This window comes from Myxocyprinus asiaticus, chromosome 15, assembly GCF_019703515.2.
Source record: "Myxocyprinus asiaticus isolate MX2 ecotype Aquarium Trade chromosome 15, UBuf_Myxa_2, whole genome shotgun sequence".
Lineage (NCBI taxonomy): Eukaryota > Metazoa > Chordata > Actinopteri > Cypriniformes > Catostomidae > Myxocyprinus > Myxocyprinus asiaticus.
The window spans coordinates 32,523,757-32,547,972 of NC_059358.1; the positions used below are offsets into that span (position 1 = coordinate 32,523,757).

Below are 24,216 nucleotides of genomic sequence, written 5' to 3' on the forward strand. Positions count from 1 at the left end.
TACGTAACTACAATTTTTAATACTTATAAACTTAATCCAAAATTAAGATTTATTTATTAGACTGCTGTTTAATTTCAGAAAATACAGCCCTCTGTATTGCAAAATATAGAATTTTCAAGTGAATATGCACGCTGGATAAAAATCGTATACAGGTTTGGAAATGACACTGGGATATAGACATACAGTATTTTCCGATCACCGGGTTCTGGTAAATCACTGCATACAGCCTAGAAGTAATTATGAGAGGCCAGGATGCTTGTGATCATGACGGCTGATATAGTCATTACTCAAGGATACTTTTTTATGGCAGTGTTAAAGGCATTAAAAGTGATATGAAGTTAAAATTAGCTTACTAAAATGAAATTCCAAGAAGCTAAGAGGATGACACTAATGAATAATTCATGTATGCAAGTCAGAAGCTGGCTTAAATATAAAGCTGCTCAAATTGACTGACATACTGTAGTGACTGAACTAAATGAGAGCATGTTTCTAAAGGATTCAGAAATATAAACGAGATGAAACCTGCACTGTAAACCACTTCTTTTGTTACACAAAAATTAAAGCAACAAAACAGCCCCCTGCTTTGAATCCTGTAATCCAGCTTATGCTTGTATGGAAAATTAGTTCTAATGGCAATTCATTCCAAAAATTCCTATTTGATTCTTTCAACAGTTTCCTTCCAAGTAACATTCTTAAAAGAATGCTTAGTCTGTAGAAGAAAAAAAAAGTTAATAAATAAGTACACTTCCTTTAGGTCTGTCCATGGCTGGATGTCTAGTGTACATTTGCATAGTAACTGGGTTGGCCTGCACCAGCATGTGTCAGCCGCACAAGACGTTCACTGTGAACTTGTGCCTCGTGCCACGGACCAAGCAGTGCTGCCGCCAATGACGATTATGATGATCATGATGGTGATGGAGATGACAATGATGCCAGCAGTCATGATGGTGAAGATGATTGGGGATAGACTGATAATTGATTTGACTGACAGTTTTTACCAATATTCACACTTTTCTTCCCATTCGGTTATTGGTTCTTTACTATCAGGTCTACCGATAAATGGCACCATTTGGTGGGTCTCTAGAGAATGCCATCCATCCATACTATTACACCACTATGCACTCAACAGGAAATAATGGTGTTCAGAGGTAAATTATTTAATGTATTTATATAAATTACTCAACACTTAAAGTATTAACCATTCATTAGCAAGTGAGAATCACAAAGAATTTTTAGCTTATCAGTTAGACAGCCCACAACAAAGATGAAAATAAAAAAATGTACCATTTAGATTGCAAAACAACTTCACATAAATATAATGTCACATACTTTTATAACACTTGCTATTATTAAAATACTCATAATGTATACTATGTTTTTATTGTTGTAGTCTAATTATTTAAAAAAAAAAATAATGTGTTAAAAATCAGAAATAAATATGCTGAACTGATTTTCAATTATATCAGTTATCAGACACTTAAAAAGAATAAAAATAATCGGAATTGGTCATTAAAAAATAATATCGGTCAATCTCTGATGATGATGGAAATGATGCTGATGTGATTGTAATGCCAATGATTCTGACAGTGATGATCCAGATGGTGGTGGTGGTGATGTGTTGTCTGGACCGCATTGTGGCTCAGTAAACCCAGTTGACAGGGACCCACTGAGGTTCTGTGTTCAACTGCTCCACAGCTGCCTGCAGTTTCTCAAAGGCTTTGTCCAGATTGTCATTAACTATAGTCAAATCAAAGTAGTGATTGTAAGCCCGTTTGATCCTGGCACTTTCGTCCACTGTTTTCTTTAGGTCCATTTCCTAAGAGACAGAAAGAGATGAGAACAGAAGTATGAGAGGGAGAAAGAGAGCTGTTCAGTTTGTAGTTATTATAACAAGAGAATTTTCATTTTCAAACCATGGGTTCCCTCATTATTTATTTAAGAGTAAAATAAGGTATGTGGTTAACATTACTTTTTAATTTTATTATTAACAACATGAATTACACCCAGACACACCACAAAAGTAAATTTGAAACCACTGTTTGGTTCAAAACTGCACGTTCATCAGAAGTTGCCAGATAAGCACTATAATGGTATTCCAATGAATTACAAGTTATTCATCAGGTACATAAACTCACATCCTTGTTCTGCACACAAAGACTGAACAGCAGAGTTTTTGCTGCTATTTTCAAATATGAACATTTTTATAGAATTCAATTAAGATATTAAAAGAATATATGAATATATCGTCATATATGTTTATTTAACATACTGTATAACATGTTAGTTTACCACAGACATTATTTTCCTCTTACATCGAAAATGGCAAAAAACCCATTTTCTTTCCTCAAAACTCCTGAGGGAATGCATAGAGACTTAGCCTTCCGGGTTAGCCTACAAACTGACGTCATGTCTGAACAGCTTTATTGAGTGGAGTGATTGAACTGTGTGAAGACAGAAATGAGACTGACCGTCAGAACTTTGGTTGTGATCCCAGCATCCACCACAGCTTTGTGCATGGCCCGTAGTGTATCCAGCTCTGGAGCAGCGATGAAGACCACAAATGGCATAAACTCTGAAGTCTTCATCATCTTCAGTGCCTAACATGTTAATAAAATAACTGTTAAATTTTTCATCATCAACAGCCATCCACAACCACTGTGAAGAGCTGTGGAATTATTGACCATATGTTTCACTATCTACAGTACATATTATATCACATTTATAACATTTGTTATTAATACACAAGTTACCATTAATTAATTGTTTTCATTTGTTATATATTTTATTTGAATAGACTATTACAGTCACTTTAGACACAGTAAGGTCTAAAAGTCAGACCACACTGAAAATCTGGGATTTAAGATCTAATTTACACCTGGAAATATACAAACTTTTTGAATTTAGGAAAATACTATGAAATTATAAAATTCAAGTACAATTTCCAGTTCAACTTTCCACTCAAACTGTCATGCTGATAACACAATTTGTAACGAATAATCTTAAGAAAAGTCATATAATGCAAAACTGAAGGACTTTCACTAGTTGTCTCAGACTTTTAGATCTCACTGTACTGAACCTCACTTGAAAATGTCATTAACAGAAATACTCACCTGTGGGTTGACGTCCAGTATGCAGGTGCGGCCTGTGCGAACGACTTCATGGATTGAATCGATTTTGGTTCCATACAGATTGCCATCGTACTCTCCATGCTCAAGATAGCGACTCGCCTTAATATCTGCCTCCATCTCTTCCCTAGACACAAAGCAGTACGACTGGCCATCCTTTTCATCGTCACGTGGATGGCGAGAAGTGACTTAGACACAGAGATTAAATTATGGTAAAATGACAAATGTGGCAGCTAACTTTAAGCTGTAAAGTGTTATTTATAGACATGTTTTAACCTCACAGGGTACAGTAGTTCCATAGCGTAATGGGTTTAACACTATCAGACGATTCTTGAGGCTTCGGCGTCCCACACCTTGAGCACCAATCAGCACCAGAGTTTTTCTCTGGAACGGAGGCATCTTTGCTACTTCCTCGTAGATCTGTAACTCATGCCGATCAAATTCTACCAAAGGAAGAGAAAAGTTTAGTATGTTTGGAAATAATACTCACATTAACATATTTTTAGTTATGAACGGATTAATAATTAAATAAAAAACAGTTCGGGGCCTGGGTAGCTCAGCGAGTATTGATGCTGACTACCACCCCTGGAGTCGCGAGTTCGAATACAGGGCGTGCTGAGTGACTCCAGCCAGGTCTCCTAAGCAACCAAATTAGGGAGGGTAGAGTCACATGGGGTAACCTCCTCGTGGTCGCTATAATGTGGTTCGCTCTCAGTGGGGCACGTGGTGAGTTGTGCGTGAATGCCGTGGAGAATAGCGTGAAGCCTCCATGCGCGCTATGTCTCCGCAGTAACGCGCTCAACAAGCCACGTGACAAGATGCGTGGATTGACAGTCTCAGACGCGGAGGCAACTGAGATTCGTCCTCCACCACCCGGATTGAGGCGAGTCACTACGCCACCACGAGGACTTAAGAGTGCATTGGGAATTGGGCATTCCAGATTAGGGAGAAAAAGGGGAGAAAAAAATATATATATATAATAACTGATTATTAATCTGAATCCAATGTTTAAATATTATTTTAATGTTTATATTCATTTAATTATTTTAAAATATTTAATGTAATTTTAATTTACATTTAAAATTACATTTTTGTTTATAATACTAAAGCCAAAACTCCACTATATATATACAAAAATTTATTAATATAATTAATAACTTAATAATTCAGTCAAATCTAAATATAATACTTAAAGGGTTAGTTCACCCAAAAATAAAAATTCAGCCATTGTTTACTCACCCCTGTGTTGTCATAACCCCATAAGACTTACTTTCTTTTTCTTAACACAAATTGAGAAACTGTGAAAAAAATATTGTAATTCAGATGTCTAACAAATTATTGTATGTGACTCATACCTTGTTCTGAAAGCATATAAGGTTTGATGAGAAACAAACCAAAACCTAATGTATTATTTTAATGAAAATCTTCACAGACCATTGCTTTCCTGTGCATGTCAATGAGAGTGCACAAGAGGAACAGAATACACAACCCACGCTCTTGAGATGGGGCGATAAAGCGAAAACTTGTTTGGTTTATCTAAAAACAGGTCTGCCATAGTGATCGTAACAACAGAACACAACACAACTGCACACAAACCAGAGAATAGAACTTACAAAACATGTCTGAAGTGTTTGTAGTCAAAGAGGAGATGCATTTCTCTGTCCAGGATTATTTGTTTGAATCGCTGGTTTGTGTCACCTCTTCTCCATTTTGAATCGGTGTGTGTGACAGATCTCTGCCTGAAGAGACTGAGACTTCAGCGAAAACATTCAGTAGGTGTAACATTCTCAGCCAAAATCAAGTAGTTTTTAAATGGCTAGTGAGATGCTGGCTTCAAAATACTGTTATGAGAAAGATTCTGGACCGGTGACAGCTGACGGGGTAGAAAATAAGTGACAGACAGAACATCCTGTCGCTCGCCACGGCTGGTAAGGACAAAAACACTGATTAACACAGAAACGATAGCTTTTATCACATGTCGTTTGGTGTCAGGTTAAGACACAGTATGACTGTGGCTGCCTTCAGCCTCTTCAATCCCTCTCAGTTTGTTTTCCGAGTACTCCGTTTCAAATAAATAAGGCTGGACATAGAAATGCATCTCCTCTTCGACTTCAGACTCTTCAGACATGTTTTAGAAGTTCTGTTCTCCATTTTGTGTGCAGCTGTGTTGTGTTCTGTTGTTACTATAGCTGTTGTGGACCTGTTTTAGATAAACAAAACGAGTTTTCTCTTGAACGCCCCATCTCGCGAGAAGGGGTTGTGTATTCTGTTGCTCTCATGCACTCTCATTAGCACGCACAGGAAAGCAATGGTCGGTAAAGATTTCCTCTAAATAATAGTTTCTCCCCAAACCTTACTGCATGCCTTCAGTACAATTGTGAGTCTCATGTAATAATTTATTACACTTCTGAATTATACTTTTGTGTCCTTTTGAAGCTTGAAGAGGTGGTCACCATATACTGCAATTGTATGACATCACTGAGCACATTTTTTTTTCACAATTTCTCCTTTTATGTTTAGAAAAAAAATATCATGATATAAATGTCATATGGGGTTGTAAAAACACAGGTGTGAGTAAATAATGATTGAATTTTAATTTTGGGGGGAACTATCCCTTTAAACAATTTCTTCTACATAATATTTATATTCTGTAATATATTTATAGAAAGCATTCAAATTTATTTACATAAAGATTTTGCTCATAATACTTCAGCCACATAAAACGTAAAGAAGGAATAATATATTTTATATATATATATATATATATACAAAATACTAAAGCCATATAACACGTAAAGGAATAAATATATATATAACTGTGTATGTATAAAGTGTTAACAAATAACTAAATATTAATAATTTTATATAATTTATGTTTATTCTATATTACTTATGTTTTTATAATTGTGTTTGTATATATTAATATAGTTATATAATTACATAAAAATACATATTAAACTTGAAAATTATTTTAAATTGATTTTTCTTTTAATTTTATTTAATGTTTCTAATTTTAAATATTTATTTACATAAAAAAGATTTTGTTCATAATACTAAACTGAAAAGCCCCAGTAAATCTTACCTGCATTCTTTGCTGTTAGGTACATCATTTTCTTTTTCTTCTTTTTTCCAGTTAATGTCCCACAGAGAATTCCTGGAACACAATCCACAGCAGGAATGTTAGCTTTGGTGCATAAATGAATGTATAAAGCAATAATGTGCCCTTCAAGTGGAGTCGGAAAAATCATAATTAATGAGTTCCGAGCACATGAATGACCAAGCGAAGTCATATTAACGAGTGGGAAAGTAAGAATTCTAGATGATACACAAGTTTCCGAGTTGGGATGTTGGAAGGGGCATGTCGACAGGAAAGATGATGTAAACCAATAATTTTGTAAAATTATTGCAACTTCTGCACTTTATTTCAATCGTTTTAATTTGTTATATACATATGAGCAAACTAATGACTCACCATTCGCTGTTTAGGCAAATTAATTAATAATATGTTAGATCCCATGCATTAATAAATCAGATGTCATGTACAGTATAAGTGAAGGAGGTTTATTCACTGGTACAATAGAAAAGGAGCTTTTGCCGTCATTCATTGTGTATTTGTTTAAGTTTAGCTTCTTCCATATTTTATTTCCCACTTGAATGTGTGACATGTAAGTGATAATGTACAGTCAGCAGGTTGTTATCGCACAATAAACCCTGACAGGGTGATCAGGACCCAGACACGTAGCGGAGGGGTCTAGTATCACCCTGAAGGGGTTTATTCTGTGATAACAATCGTCTGACTGTACATTATCCCGCTTATTACATGGCTACTAACCAAATAAATAAATATATGTACATAAAATATTGATTTGCTTTGAAATTATGGAATTTGAGAAGAAAGAAAATCGCTGAACAGCTGAAATCAGTTCTGTTGATGTGAAAATGACCGTCTGACTCATTATTCAGCCTATTACAAGACTACTTGCCAAACAAACAAAAAATGGACATGAAACACAGATTTGCATTGAAATTATGTAATTATGTGAGAAGAAATAAATCGCTGAACAGCTGAAATCCACCTCCGGTTTGCGTCGGAGTTCTGTTGGTGTTCATTTTGTTATTAATGAACGTCTAACTGCTCATTATGCATTTTATTACAAGACTACTTGCCAAATAAATAAATAAATGCACATGAAACATTGATTTGAGTTGAAATTATTTTATTAGCTTACTACGTGAAGCAGGAGAGATGGCTCACAGACCCCAGTTGAGTGGTCTGATACGTGGAGCTGCGGTTGTTACAGAGCAATAACAGACTGCTAGATGGCGCCATTGACCAATCAGAATCTAGTATTCCAGGCCGCTCTGTAGTTGTAGTAATGAATGCCCGACTCTGAGGTACGAGCTTCCCAGATCCACTTGAAGGCAGGCTTATCAGTAATTAGAAATTAAAATTTTTTTTTTTACCATAAATATGACACAATGTGCGTGTCTGAATATTAGGTGTACTGTATTGTGTATCACCCAAAGTCCTGCATTAAAATGTATGCTACTGTAAATATAAAACCCTGACAGTAACTTCTCATGTACAGTGAGATTTACAGTAATTCATAACTAGACATCTTCTGAAAACTGGGGAAAATTATTACCAGCATCCTCTAAAATTCAAAGAAAATATAAAACAATTTTGTAGTACAAAAGTGACCGTCTCCTGTAAAAAAAAACAAAAAAAAAGGAAAAAGAAAAAAAAAGAAAAAATTTTGCAAAGGTGACAAACTATTAACAGAAACTATATATTGACACACTGTACCTGACCCATCCAAGTCTCTCCTTACAAACGCCTTCCTCTTCTCCTCAAGAAACTGACTGGGAATCAGGCCAGTGCGTCCCCCATTTATTTTACATGCCTAAAAGACAAAATTTGACTTCAATGTGTCATAAATAAGTCAAACACTTAAAAGAAAGACCAAAACCAAGATCTGGAAAATGATCCTGGTTCTTTTGCTGCTTACTTGCCACCAGTTGGGGTCCTCCTTGTTCACTATGTGAAGAATGTCTCCTTTAGAGAAAGCCAGGCCCGCCTCCTTACATGGGATCAGGCTATCTGTGTCAGGATTGTAGTTGAAATGTGGCTTCAGATACACCTGAAGGTCAAAGAGTGAGTTATTCCTTTTTATTGACAAGTGAATCATTCAAGCTGATAATGATAGCTCAAAAAAAAAAGTCAAATAATGTCATAGCTCACTGGCAAAAGGAATTCTCTATAAATTAGACACTATCTTTAAGGGTGACTAAAATAAAGCATGTGCCACAGTTTAAATAAACAATGACTGGCAGCTGTTTGTACTTCTCTAAGTGTCTTTGTTTTTTGAGCAACACTGGGGGCTAATTCCTCTTTCAAGAATGAACTGCTACCTTTCGCCTTTAGTATTGTAGGTAAACCGCATTGTAACCTACACTTTTCCTAATTATTTAAAATATTCTTATTATAAAAATCAGAGTAGCAGCAACCCAACACCTTGATGGCTACACTGTACTTCTCAGTGGAGGACAACGGTATGTTTTCACATGAAATATTTATGGATCCCGGTGGACTTTATCAGTGAAGAGGACCCAACTGTAAACATACAGCGGTCGTGCTCTGTACATACCAAACCACTGAGTAAAGTTCACAACTAAAAAAAGAGAACATTTTAGGTTTGGCATGAGGCATGGAACCCTGTAAACCCTTGCCCCCAATTTTAGCTCAGTGCAAAGTGTTTTTTCTTTTCACATATTATTTATTCAAGGAAAGTGGGTTAAGGACATATTCCTGCTTGCAGGTATGCTCTCAAAAAGAGGAAAAATGGTAACAGGGATAATGTGCAGCAGCACTGTTTGGGGACCTAAACCTATTAAGATGAGGATTTAAACTAGTGATTAACCTATATCAAAGTCTTTCTAGCAAGTCAGTCCACTGTCCACTTTGGAACGTTCTCATGAGGCTATTTCCAGTCATGACAGTGCAGCTCCTATCTACTTGAATGGGGAAAGACCAAAATCTCAAAAACGGTTGGTGAAGATAACGATCAAAGAACATGTTTCAAATTAGCAGTAAAATCTGACAATACTGGAATCAAAAATTGTGCTTCTTTACCTCATATTATGCTAAAAACTCAATTTTCCAGGCTTGTACAGCTAAAGCACATGCACGTTCTCGAGTTGATTGACAGGTGATGTCTGTTTCTAAAAGGTGATTGGCTTTTTTTCCTGTAAGGCAGGACTTCCTTTCTACATCCGTTGACCGTTGGTGCTTAGAGCTCCTTGGTTGGGCATTCCACTTGCTCCCATTCATTTTAATATAAGTGACCCGGCTCTGCAAATAGTCTCTGCTGATATAGGTTTTTCAATGACTAATGCTAATACCTTGAGAACAGACCAGATGATGACTGATAAAATGCTATTTAATAATTGCAAAAGAGTCATAAATTGCATAAAATGAACACTTGTTGAAATAAACACTTATTTTACACAAAATGTACTCAAATACCCCAGAAATTATCTGAAAAACAGAAAACGATTGTCGGTTGATTTTGGAACTGATTCAAAGGATGGAAACACTAAGCCAAGTGGGCTGATGTCCATGCAGACACCAATTCAAACCAGCGACTTTCTTTGTTCATATGCAGACCTGCCATTTCTTTGTATCATAAATACTCTAGATTATACTGTACCTGTAATTTGTCAAATGAAAAAGTCTCTGGCTCTTGATTCTTAAAGGTGCACTCAGTAATGTTTTCCTCATTAAAAAAATTGAACTCCTTAAGACAGTAGTAACTGTCAATTGCATGACACAGGTTGTCATGTGCTGTCAACATGGCAGCTCTCATGAGGGGGCTACCCACTCCATGTAAAATTACAGGAATATTCCGGGTTCAATACAAGGTAAGCTTAATCGGCAGCATTTGTGGCATGATATTGATTTCTACAAAAATTAATTTTGGACTTGTCCCTCCTTTTCTTAAAAAAAATGAAGCAAAAATCAGGGTTACAGTGAGGCACTTACAATGAAAGTGAATGGGGTCAATTTCTGAGCATTAAAATACTCACACTTTCAAAAGTATAGCCACAAGACAAACAATGTGCATGTTAACATAATTTTAGTGTGATAAAAACTAACTAACCTTTTCTGTGTAAAGTTATAGCCAATTTTACAACTTCGTTGCCATGATAATGTAATGTCAACAAACCCTGAAGCCCTAAAATGACTGTAAAAATTACGATTTAGCCAACTTTACAGCTCAAATGATACATGAGTTTTTACAGAACAATTAATGTAAGTGCTTTAAAAAAAAAAGCTTCACATTTCTGTGTTTAAACCCTCCAAAAATTGCTCCACAATCACTCACATTGTAAGTGCCTCACTGTAACCTCGATATTTATTTATTTTTTTGTGGAAAACAAAATATTAATTTTTTCCCCTTTTTCACCCAATTTGGAATGCCTAATTCCCAATGCGCTTTTAAGTCCTCGAGGTCACGTAGTGATTCGCCTCAATCTGGGTGGCGGAGGATGAATCCCAGTTGCCTCCGCGTCTGAGACCATCAACCCGCGCAGCTTAACACATGGCTTGTTGAGCGTGTTGCCACAGAGACGTAGCGCATGTGGAGGCTTCACGCAATCCACAGCAGCATCTGCGCTCAACTCACCACGCGCTCCACAGAGAACGAACCACATTATAGCGACCACAAGGAGGTTACCCCATGTGACTCTACCCTTCCTAGCAACCAGGCCAATTTGGTTGCTTAGGAGGCCTGGCTGGAGTCACTCAGCATGCCCTGGGATTCGAATTAACGAACTAGCTAACTCCAGGGGTGGTAGCCAGCGTCTTTTACCACTAAGCTGCCCAGGCCCTGCAACCTCGATTTTTGCTTTTTTAAAAGAAATGGAGGGACGAGTCAAAATTATTATTATTTTTTTGTTGTTGTTGTGGTAATCAACATTATGCCACAAATGCTGTTGAACATGTATTAAACCCAAAATATTCCTTTAATCAGCTTTTACTGGGTTACTGATACTGAGTCTTCATCTCATGTGAGTGTACATCATTTTCAACAAAAATGCTATTCATGTCTTTATATGTAAAACTTTTTTAATTGGCAAAAACGTATTTAGTGCAACTTTAATAATCTGAGGTTTCAGATTCTTGAGAGAACTTTCTAGGATCTAACCTATTTCTCTCCAGGTCCAGATCTCCTACCTTAAAGTAGAAAATAAGTGAATGCAAGTGTGTGTGTCTCAGTCTCCTCCCATCTGCCCTACTTAGCACAGGTCATGTTATTAATAGGGATAACATGCTCGGTTTCAGCCCGGTGGCATTCTGAGTCACCCTAAGGGCGGGTCTTTCCCTCTTCCTCCTGAAGGGTTGAATCATTACACAGCTCTGCTACACAACCCTGTTAAGCGCAATACGAGGACTGTAGTATTCCACATCTCATAGCACTAAAATCAGGACTATGGGAACAGGTTGAATTTACAGCACTGGTTAAGCTAAGCAGTGTATTCTCATTGTCATTATTAGGACAGTCAGTCTAAAGTGGTATTAGCAGTTTAGATGAGGTAATCTTGTACCCATTGATAGGAGACACACTCACTGAGGAAATCTGGCATATAACTGCAGACTAACTCAACCATGAATCTGATGGGTTTAAAACGAGCTACTTTATATTATACTAGCTTTATATTATATATTTACCAAGTCATTTAGTTTTATTGGACTTGGTGTAAACAATCTGTGGTGTGCTGACCTGTGCGGGTGGGGGTGTATCCCTGTAGCTGGGCAGGATTTTGAGGGTGATGCTTCCGTTGCAGTCTCTCAGCATGTGCTGTACCGCCATGGGGTCTTTGCCTACCTCTCGGCCATTCACCTCCCGGATGACATCACCTGCATGTAGCATCCCCTGCCTGTCAATCATGCTGCCGTGCATAACACGCGCGATGACAAGGTCGCCCTCCTCCACCCGGAAAGTTACACCCTAAAAGGGACTACACCATGAATCTCAGAGACACCAACAAACAAACACACTGTTTATTGTCCTAAATATTCATAGCTCATGAAGTACACATTTAATTAGGTGTTAAAAGACAAGTATGGCTGTCCACTACAGTCACACATCATTCAGCCAAGACCTTGTATAGACAGATTATTTTCAAAAAGATTTCCTGAAGACTTAAGGCCAATTTATACTTCTGTGTCAAACCTATAGCATATGCTACGTGTAGCTACGGCGTAGCCTACACCAAAGCCTGACGTGCACCTCTTCAAAAATGTAACTGCGCATTGCGACAACGCAGACCACACCAGCTATGATTGGTCCACTTTAATCAGAGACTGCCCCCAGGATGTTAACAAGGATATCTGATGTTGCGTCGCATTTTATCTAAGTTTATTTTAATATCAATGCATTATTTTACATTGTATTTGGACTCGGGACCATTAAAGCAATTGTCTCAATTGGGAGCATCTGCTGTTTTTTTTTGTTTTTTTATGATTCTGTTTGTGTTTCATGAAGTTACAAGCAAAACGCGACCAAATATCTGTTTACAGCTTATAAACTTTAAAAGCTTTTTTCGCTGGGCCTTTGATATTAATTTGATATGTGAGTGAAATAGTACATTTTGTATTCTACTTGAGAACTTTCTCATCGGCACAATGATTTGACTGTATGTTTGACAGTTTGTGTAGAGTAAATAATCATATTTCACAAGTTATGGAAATAGAACCCTACTAATTTGTCAGCAAATTAAAAAGCAATTGGTAAGAGTTGCTTACATTGCCTATATGTTTGTAAAGCCTTTAAAACTACACTATTTTGTGTTATTCAGGCAAGTAGTTATTAATTAATTTGACGATTTATTTTTCAGCACAGAGCCTCAAAAGTATGCCAAAATATTTACAGTACTGTGCAAAAGTTTTAGGCACTTGTGAAAAATGTTGCATAGTGAGGATGTCTTCAAAAATAATGAAATAAATAGTTTTCATTTATCAATGTCTTAATGTCATACAAAGTCCAGTAAACATAAAAAAGCTAAATCAATATTCCGTGTGACCGCCTTTGCCTTCAAAACAGCACCAATTCTCCTAGGGACACCTGGACACAGTTTTTCTTGGTTGTTGGCAGATAGGATGTTCCAAGCTTCTTGGAGAATTCACCACAGTTCTTCTAGATTTAGGCTGTCTCAGTTGCTTCTGTCTCTTTATGTAATCTCAGACTGACTCAATGTTCAGTGGGGGGCTTTGTGGGGGCCATGACATCTGTTGCAGGGCTCCCTGTTCTTCTATTCTAATCTTTTCTATTTGCAAAATTAATGTTTGGGAGTCTAGCATTTATATTTCCTACTGACACACTAAAGCTGAAGATGTAAATAACCATCTTAAGACAAATGCTTTTGTGAAACATCTTATGTGCCTAAGACTTTTGCACAGTACTGTATGTATTCATACATACCTTCATGTATTCATACTATATCTTTAAGCGACTCAAGAGCAAGTGTACTGTAATCTACTCATTTATTTTGTGCCTGAAATGCAAGCAACATGTATAATAAATAATATGTATCCTACCTACATTTCAACATTCACATGCTTTGAACAAAATTTTTGATGTTACAATAATTTAATAAATACTTTTGAATCCATAATTTTTTTGTATTTATTTTTTTATAGTTCCACGCCAAACTGACACCACTGATCGAGTTGATGTTGCTGTGTTGGGGTGGTCATGATGCTCAAACAAAAAGAGCAATGTTTTGATTGTGCCACAGTGTTTGCACTTCAAGGGAAATCAGCTTATCAATTGGTTTCTTATAGTTGACTCTGCAACTACACACTTGACCTTTAATGAAGCACAGATTTTTAAACCCAGACAGCCAAAAATGTCCTGGCTCTAAAATGCAGCTGTGTGGTTAAAGGAATATTCCAGGTTCAAGACAAGTTAAGCTCAATCAACAGCATTTGTGGCATAATGTTGATTACCACAAACATGAATTAATTTAGACTAGTTCCTCCTTTTATTAAAAGAAAAAGAGGCAAAAATCGAGGTGACAGTGAGGCACTTATAATGGAAGTGAATGGGGCCAATTTTTGGAGGGTTTAAAGGCAGAAATGTGAAGCTTATTATTTTACAAAATCCCTTAAATTAATTCTCCTGTTAAAATGGGCATATTTACTGAGCTGTAAAGTTGTTTTAATCATTATTTTAAACTGCTGTTTTAGGGTTTACAGTGTTATACGAAGTTGTAAAATTGCCTATTTCTTTACACAGAAAAGGTTAGTAAGTGATTTTATCACACTAAAATCATGTTAACATGCATATTGTATATGTCTTGTGGCTATACTTTTAAGTGAGCATTTTAATGTTTACAGATTCGCACCATTCACTTTCATTGTAAGAGCCTCATTAGAACCCAGATTTTTGCTTTTTTTTAAGAAAAGGAGGGACTAGTTGAAATTAATTTTTGTGGTAAATCAACAATATGCCACAAATGCTTTTGATTGAGCTTTACTTGTACTGAACCTACAATATTCCTTTAAAGGGATAGTTCACCCAAAAATTAAAATTCATAATTTACTCACCCTCATGCAATCCCAGGTGTGTATGAATTTCTTTCTTCTGCAGAACACATTTGAAGAAAAATATCTTAGCTCAGTAGGTCCTTAAAATGCAAGTGGATGGTGATTTCACTTTTGAAGCTCCAAAAATCACTGATAGTCAGCATAAACGTCTGCGGTTAACCTGTTGAAGCGCATAGATGTATAATTTGTCAACATTATTAACAATTTTGAACAGCAGACTATATAGTAAATGTGAACTCATTTAAGCAAAGTGAAGTCAGGCCCATGGGTGGGGTAAATGAGCTTCAACAGGTTTTTAAATGAATGTCTTCTAAATCGATACAATCACTTTTGGTGCGAAAAATATCAATATTTAATTACTTTTTTACTATAAACCACCGCTTCCGGTCAACAGCCGTCTATGTATTCACAAGAGCGCTGAGTTCATGTGGTTTCTTGTGTGTCGTATTCGCATTGGCATGTTACAGGCGTAATCTCAAGTTCTTCTCTCGTTGAGACATCCAGGATAAGCACACAAATGCACCATTTTGAGTAAACAAACATACAAATACAGATCTAACCCAAAACCACTGAAGCTTCTGAACAGTGTTCCTCCTACTCAGTTGTAAACAGCGCTGCTCTTCCGGGTGTGTCGCACATGCGTCAGTTCTCACGTGAACATGCCGACGCAATTACTTCACACGCGCATACTGCTGCTGACCGGAAGCGAAGGATTATAGATAAAAAGTCCTTATATATTGATCTTTTTCACACCAAAGGCGATCATATCGCTTTAAAAGACATTCATTTAATCGCTGGAGTCGTGTGGATGACGTTTATGCTGACTGTCTGTGATTTTTGGAACTTCAAAAGTCGGATCATTATCCACATGCATTTTAAGGACCTGCTGAGCTGAGACATTTTTCTATTTTTCTTCAAATGTGTTCTGGTGAATAAAGAAAGTCATTCACATCTGGGATGGCATGAGGGTGAGTAAATGATGATAGAATTTGTATTTTAATGAAAATGTTTGTAATTAGTGTAAACCTAGTCTATTCTTACAGAGGTGAAATATTACGGGCAAGTATCCTGTGAATTTGAGAATATCCGAGAGCTCACTCACCAGAGGCTCTCCGGCCTTCTTCTGGATGCTGATCATACGAACAGTGTCAGCTGGCATGAGGGATAGGTTGGCCATGCTGGTGGAGTTGGTGCTAGTGGGAGGAGCTTCATATGATTTCGAGGCCACCTTGTCATGAGCTTCTAACAAGGACTAAAAAAAAAAAATGACAAGTGGATGCCAAAAAACAAAACATTACAACAACAAAAGCAAACAAAAAAACTGAAACTACAAGAGATTAAATATGCAGTGGTGTTTAAAAGTCCTCTAATTTGCATTTTTCTAACTTAATACAGATTTTTTATTTATTTATTTATTTTTTATAACAAATTACATTACTGGCATACCAATGAGAGAAAAGTTGAATTTAGTGATTATAAATAGTCAGACACAAATTTGTGGTACCTGGAAGTGCGGTTCTTTGAGGATCTTACAGAGTTCTGCTGCGCTTTCATCATGACTGATCAGACTGCTCATATCCGACATGATCTCGCTCACTAGTTCCACGTTATTACTCTGCACTGCCTCCAGCTTAATGTCCTCCAATCGCTCGTGAGCCTGAGAGAGAGTGGGTGGGGCCAAATTGCTTAAGTATCTTGCCAAGAGACAGATTAATGGATTACATTAAGATTGACTAAACAGTGTTCGCACAGCAATATGCCAGGCAGACAAACTGAACTGTTTTAGTAGATGAAACTGTCAGTCTGAGGTGGAATAACTCTTACTATAAAATCAACAGACTGTGACATTGACTGTATTTTTCTCAGAAAAGTGTGTTAGTTTCTCCTCAAACAAAATAAAGCTCGACCAGCCTGTCTCACAATCTGAACAATTTCACACAGCTATATTAAGAATAAGAAGAGGCCCCCTGTACATCACATTCTTATGACCTCTGACATGGCATACAACCTCTGGCCAAATACTTGTGCACACAAGCTGCGAGCCATGTGAACAGGGATTTGTTCATATTCCAGATAAAAACTCTCTTATATGTAAAACTAGTAATAATACTGACATTGGAGGAACTTAAGTCTGAAGCTAATTAACTGACCTCTAAAGTAGTGGTTCTCAACTATAGACAGACCGATATATCGGTTTTACAGATTAATCGCTGCCGATAGCTGCTTTTTGGTACAATCAGTTATCTTCAAAAATCTTTGACGAAAGTTTCTCAGTGTTCCTTTTTAGCAGACCCTGAAGGATTCTACAGTTAGAACAGCTTGATTCAACAGTAAAAGTGCGGCCTGTAGAAATATAACAAAAACAATCACTGACGTTTCGTGGGGATTTGCTATATCTAGATCTATATCATCTTTATCATTGACAATTTTCATTCAAATTTTTTATCTTCAATTCAATGCATATTTTGATTATATTAGTGTTCTAAATTGAAGCAAGGGCCTGAAAAGAAAAATGCTATATGGAAACCTGCATCAAAACTTTGCATCAAAATATGAGTTTGATTGGATGCTCAGCCTTTGAGGTCAACACACTTTTCTTTTTCTTTTCTTTTTTTTGCCATCCTAACCATGCATAATTATATAGTTAGTTTTAATTAATAATTTGCATTTAGCAATGTTTTTTGTTTGGTTTGATTTTGGGGGGGTTGCAACCTACCAGCTGAGAATCAATGCCCTAAAGACTGTTATTTCCAAGTAAACTGCTCTAACATAAAGTTAAGGGAGGGGACAAATAGAGAGGTAATGGGGAGTTAGCTAGTACCTTAGCTAGGGAACGAACTATGGGGCTTTCCATGATCCCACGGAGGAAGATGAGGTCGATTTCTTTGGCTCCTGTTGAAGGCGGCAGCTCCTTGAGATTATCCAGCACCTGCTGCATGGCTACTGGTCACACATATAACATACACACAACATTAAAATACAAAATACAGCTACATAATAAGACTTCCAAAAGAGTTTTGAATATGGATTCCACATGGAATTGGAGAGTGTTCCAAGAAGGATGAAGCATACTGGGTACAGACCAAGATATACTGTATGACCAACTGGCATACTGTATATAATGAATGTTTATTCCATACACAAAACTTTAGATACCTTTGTTCACACCATTTTTTGGGTAAATTTTTAAGCATCTTTCCCTCATGTGCATATAGCATGGTGCTTACATTTTACCGCTCTGTATAGATTATGTAAAGTCTATAAACATTTTTACCATTTAAAAATACATAAAATGAAAGATTATATTTTATATTTAAACAGTGTCTATAAAGAAAACTTTTTTTTTACTAAAAGTAACCAAGCTAGGGGGCCTGGGTAGCTCAGCGAGTAGTGACGCTGACTACCACCCCTGGAGTTGCGAGTTCGAATCCAGGGTGTGCTGAGTGACTCCAGCCAGGTCTCCTAAGCAACCAAATTGGCCCGGTTGCTAGGGAGGGTAGAGTCACATGGGGTAACCTTCTCGTGGTCGCGATTATTGGTTCTCGCTCTCAATGGGGCACGTGGTAAACTGTGCATGGATTGCGGAGAGTAGCATGAGTCTCCACATGCGAAGTCTCCGCGGTGTCATGCACGACGAGCCATGTGATAAGATGCACGGATTGACGGGCTCAGAAGTGGAGGCAACTGAGACTTGTCCTCCGCCACACGGATTGAGGTGAGTAACCGCGCCACCACGAGGACCTACTAATTAGTGGGAATTGGGCATTCCAAATTGGGAGAAAATGGGATAAAAAAATGCATTAATAAATTAACCAAGCTAGACCAACCAGATATATTTAAATATATTCACAGGCAGCGCCCAAATTAACATTTGGCAAACACCAAATTCAAGCTTTGGTGAGTAAATACAAGCAGTTAACTTTATTTAGGAACAACAACACATGCAAGGAAAAAATAATCTCATTGTCAAAGCAATAAAAATATATTTTTGTTTCCTGTAAGAAATATGTATGGCCAGTATATTTAATTCTGGACCCTGTTTACAAGCAACACTATCAAACCTATTGCTCCCCAGTAACCCAGAATGCTGAACACAATCCATATGAATAACTGCATCAGAAAAAACTCTGATAATTATAAACAACTTGAGAGGCTAGAAAAAAGCATGTTCATCACGAAGAGGCTTAATTTGCATCCTGCAAACAGTAACCATTTCCATGGTGAATGCACCCACACAGAGACCTCTCCCACAGTACAGCAACAAACCGTACAACATAGCAGAGAAAGTGGTTTGTCAGTGGAACCAAGCTGAAAGGAAACACTGTGCTGAGGGTCATTCCTACAGTTCTTTCACTCACTTTCATCAGCACTTTTCTATAACCTTTCCTTTCTCCCCAATGAGCTGCTTGGATAACACGATACATTAGATCTATGTATTGCATGGATTGAAGAATTTTCATTTGAGGGGAAAGTCTGGTATGACTGAAGAATTCTTTCACCTAGTTTTCTGACCCTTACTCAGGGGAGGCTGTTTTCAAATGGTCTTAAAATGCAGTCATGGGGGCCTGGGTAGCTCAACGAATATTGACGCTGATTACCACCCCTGGAGTCACGAGTTCGAATCCAGGGTGTGCTGACTCCAGCCAGGTCTCCTAAGCAACCAAACTGGCCCGGTTGCTAGGGAGGGTAGAGTCACATGGGGTAACCTCCCCATGGTCACGATTAGGGCTTTTCGCTCTCAATGGGGTGCGTGGTAAGTTGTGCGTGGATCGCGGAGAGTAGCATGAGCCTCCACATGCGGAATCTCTGCAGTGTCATGCACAACGAGCCACGTGATAAGATGCGCGGATTGACGGTCTCAGAAGCGAGGCAACTGAGACTTGTCCTCCACCACACGGATTGAGGTGAGTAACCGCGCCACCACGAGGACCTACTAAGTAGTGGGAATTGGGCATTCCAAATTGGGCAAAAAGGGGATAACAATAAAAAAATAAAAAAATGCAGTCATGGACTGATCTTGGTCAAAATCTCAGATCTTGGTTAACTTAAATCTGACATGACATTCAAAAAGTCAACTCATTAAACCAAACCTGTATAGACAGCAGTAGCAACCTCAACTAGATATACATATATATATATATATATATATATACAGTGCATCCAGAAAGTATTCACAGCGCTTCACTTTTTCCACATTTTGTTATGTTACAGCCTTATTCCAAAATGGATTAAATTCATTATTGTCCTCAAAATACTACAAACAATACCCCGTAATGACAACGTGAAAGAAGTTTGTTTGAAATCTTTGCAAATTTATTAAAAATAAAAAAACGAAAAAAATCACATGTACATAAGTATTCACAGCCTTTGCCATGACACTCAAAATTGAGCTCAGGTGCATCCTGTTTCCACTGATCATCCTTGAGATGTTTTTACAACTTGATTGGAGTCCACCTGTGGTAAATTCAATTGATTGGACATGATTTGGAAAGGCACACACCTGTCTATATAAGGTCCCACAGTTAACAGTGCATGTCAGAGCACAAACCAAGCCATGAAGTCCAAGGAATTGTCTGTAGACCTCCGAGACAGGATTATATCGAGGAACAGAAAAATGTCTGCAGCACTGAAGGTCCCAATGAGCACAGTGGCCTCCATCATCCGTAAATGGAAGAAGTTTGGAACCACCAGGACTCTTCCTAGAGCTGGCCGCCCGGCCAAACTGAGCGATCGGGGGAGAAGGGCCTTAGTCAGGGAGGTGACAAAGAACCCGATGGTCACTCTGACAGAGCTCCAGCATTTCTCTGTGGAGAGAGGAGAACCTTCCAGAAGTACAACCATCTCTGCAGCACTCCACCAATCAGGCCTGTATGGTAGAGTGGCCAGACGGAAGCCACTCCTCAGTAAAAGGCACATGACAGCCCACCTGGAGTTTGCCAAAAAGCACCTGAAGGACTCTCAGACCATGAGAAACAAAGATTGAACTCTTTGGCCTGAATGGCAAGCATCATGTCTGGAGGAAACCAGGCACCGCTCATCATCTGGCCAATACCATCCCTACAGTGAAGCATGGTGGTGGCAGCATCATGCTGTGGGGATGTTTTTCAGTGGCAGGAACTGGGAGACTAGTCAGGATCGAGGGAAAGATGAATGCAGCAATGTACAGAGACATCCTTGATGAAAACCTGCTCCAGAGCGCTCTGGACCTCAGACTGGGGCGAAGGTTCATCTTCCAACAGGACAACGACCCTAAGCACACAGCCAAGATAACAAAGGAGTGGCTCCGGGACAACTCTGTGAATGACCTTGAGTGGCCCAGCCAGAGCCCAGACTTGAACCCGACTGAACATCTCTGGAGAGATCTGAAAATGGCTGTGCACCGACACTCCCCATCCAACCTGATGGAGCTTGAGAGGTCCTGCAAAGAAGAATGGGAGGAACTGCCCAAAAATAGGTGTGCCAAGCTTGTAGCATCATACTCAATAAGACTTGAGGCTGTAATTGGTGCCTAAGGTGCTTCAACAAAGTATTGAGCAAAGGCTGTGAATACTTATGTACATGTAATTTTTTTCGTTTTTTATTTTTAATAAATTTGCAAAGATTTCAAACAAACTTCTTTCACGTTGTCATTATGGGGTATTGTTTGTAGAATTTTGAGGAAAATAATTAATTTAATCCATTTTGGAATAAGGCTGTAACATAGCAAAATGTGGAAAAAGTGAAGCGCTGTGAATACTTTCCGGATGCACTGTATATATATATATATATATATATATATATATCCTAAACTTTCTGTCACAATGCTAAGGTGTTGTTGGTGGTTGCCAAGGTGTTGCTAGGGTGTTCTGGGTGGTTGCTAGGCTGTTGCATTGAACCAAGTCAAAAGAGTCCACCCCCTCTAAGTCTCTATTATATTCCAATTCCTAGATATGGCTCAGGGCCCTCTTCAATGTAAGTCTATGGCATTTTTCTGTGTGTTTTATCATTCGCCAGGCCTTATTTTGCCTAAAGTTTAACATGTAGGGTTAGAAATTGAGAAATACCAACCCAAAATATGGGCAACAGTAATGAAAATGCTTGCTTATCAAGCACCACTAATTAGCATCTTTCATTGGTCACTTATCTAACAGGCAGTTGTGATATGAAGTCATGACCACTGTGCCATCTCAGTGGATCCTACAAGTGTCACCTGTCTTATGATGTATAAAGCATCCCATAAACCTGTAAGAGGCTCAAAGGTGCTTACCTGTGTCAGACCTGGCATTGGCAACGGTCATTATTCCTATTTTGCAGGGCAAGCTCACGGCTAAGACAAAATGTGTCTTGGATAGCAAAGAGAACCATACACCTGAGGGACAGGAAGAACCAACACAGTCCACATCAGCATGACAAGGATGCAAATGTTCTGTGCTACTTTTCTATTTGCACTCATAATAGAATGACAACACTGCAAAACAGTATTTTTGTCTTATTTTCCAATAAAAATATCTAAACATCCTTAAAACAAGATGAATTTACTTCTTATTTACAGCAAAACTGAGTAAGACATGTTTTCAGAGAATAATATTAGATTAGATTCAACTTTATTGTCATTGTGCAGAGTACAGTACAGAGCAAATGAAATACAGAAGCATCTAACCAGAAGTGCAAATATCTATGCAAATATCTATCTATATATATATATATATATATATATATGTATGTACGTATGTATTATAAACTTTGTTAAAGTGCATGTTTAAGATTCAGATCAAATCAAATCAAATCACTTTTATTGTCACTCAACCATATACACAAGTGCAATAGTGTGTGAATTTCTTGGGTGCAGTTCCAAGCAACATAGTAGTCGTGACAGTGATGAGACATATACCAATTTAAAATAAACATAAGATTAACACAACAATTTAAAATGTAATATACACATAATTAAACATAACACAATATACAAATAATAACATACAATGTACATTATAAAATACACACAATATAGAATACACATTATACAATAAAAAAGTATATATAGTATATATAAAATGTATAGTAGGTTGTATTATACTGTATTGACATTCAGGCTGTCGGTTGATAGTAAGTTGCCAGTGTGTTTTTAAGAGAGAATATAATATTATAATAATAATATAATTTATGACAGTGCAGTCTGAGATAATAAGAGTAATAAAGTGCAGTGCTGATGTATTTTGATCGTGGGAGATCAAGAGTTCAAAAGTCTGATTGCTTGGGGGAAGAAGCTGTCATGAATTCGGCTGGTGCGGGTCCTGATGCTACAATACCGCCTGCCTGATGGTAGCAGTGAGAACAGCCCATGGCCCGGGTGGCTGGAGTCTCTGATGATCCTCCGAGCTTTTTTCATACACCGCCTGGTATATATGTCCTGGAGGGAGGGAAGCTCACCTCTGATGATGTGTCTGGCAGTTCGCAGATGGTAGATCAGTCAGTGCAAATAAGTAATAGTATATACAGAATGTGCTTTGGTACTGAGTGAGGTAGAAATGGCAAATGACTGTTACAGTGAAAGATAATATACAGTACAAATAGCAGGTTAAAGAGACAGGTGCACTGAGTCAAGTATAACAGGCCAACCACCATGGTGTCTTCTGCAAACTTTATAACCATGCACAGGTTTGCAGCTGTAGGTGAAGATGGAGTAGAGAAGAGGGCTCAGTATGCAGCCCTGTGGTAAACCAGTGTTCAGTGTGAGAACAGAGGAGGTGTGGTTATGGAGCCTAACAGACTGTGGTCTGTTAGTTAGAAAGTCCAAAGTCCAATTGCATAGTGAGGTACTGATGCCAAGATGAGTGAGTCTGCAAATCAGCTTGGATGGGATTACAGTATTGAAGGCAGAACTGAAATCAATAAATAGTATCCTAACATAGGAGTTACTATTGTCCAGGTGAGTCAGAGCAGAGTGGAGAGCTGTGGTGATGGCATCCTCTGTTGACCTGTCGTGACAGTAGGCAAACTGATGTGGGTCCAGAGTTGGGAGCAGGCAGGATTTCAGATGGGAGTGGACCAGCTTCTCAAAACACTTAGTAATTATGGGAGTATGAGTGACTGGACGGAAGTCATTGAGGGCCACAGAAGAATTTTTCAGCACTGGTACAATGGTGGCTGTTTTGAATCTAGTGGGGACAACTGCTTGGGCCAGGGAAAGGTTAAAAATGTCCGTAAACACTCCAGTGAGCTGCTCTGCACAGGCTCTGAGTACACGGCCTGGAATACCATCAGGACCTGCAGCTTTGTGTATATTCACCCTGCTCAAGGTGGAATATACATCAATGGTAGAGAATGTGAGTGGTAGGTCATCAGGCAGAAGCTCAGCTTTAATTGATAGATCCATGTTCTCGTGATTAAAGTGAGCGTAAAAGATGTTGAGCTCGTCAGGGAGGGTGACATCACTGTTTGAGGGGGTGCTGTTTGTAGTCTGTAAGGGCGTGAATGCCTGTCCATATGCGTCAGGGGTCG

General features: G+C 38.1%; 1 protein-coding gene across 4 annotated transcripts in view; it reads right to left on the minus strand.

Moving 5' to 3' along the window:
- Positions 1–113: 113 nt before the first annotated feature.
- The window catches only part of pals2a (protein associated with LIN7 2, MAGUK p55 family member a), a 31,813-nt gene continuing 7,710 nt past the window's right edge, over positions 114–24,216 (minus strand). For 2 of the 4 annotated variants that reach the window (XM_051718172.1, XM_051718171.1), the window contains 11 exons: positions 17,558–17,679; positions 16,241–16,393; positions 15,839–15,988; positions 11,909–12,136; positions 8,135–8,266; positions 7,933–8,029; positions 6,208–6,279; positions 3,407–3,568; positions 3,111–3,313; positions 2,469–2,597; positions 114–1,816 (listed from right to left, as the gene is read on the minus strand). In XM_051718172.1, coding sequence (XP_051574132.1) covers positions 1,640–1,816; positions 2,469–2,597; positions 3,111–3,313; positions 3,407–3,568; positions 6,208–6,279; positions 7,933–8,029; positions 8,135–8,266; positions 11,909–12,136; positions 15,839–15,988; positions 16,241–16,393; positions 17,558–17,674 — 1,620 coding nt within the window. In that variant the 5' untranslated portion in view covers positions 17,675–17,679 and the 3' untranslated portion in view covers positions 114–1,639. The remainder of the gene's footprint in view (positions 1,817–2,468; positions 2,598–3,110; positions 3,314–3,406; positions 3,569–6,207; positions 6,280–7,932; positions 8,030–8,134; positions 8,267–11,908; positions 12,137–15,838; positions 15,989–16,240; positions 16,394–17,557; positions 17,680–24,216) is intronic. The other 2 variants (XM_051718173.1, XM_051718174.1) reach the window with 1 other exon arrangement.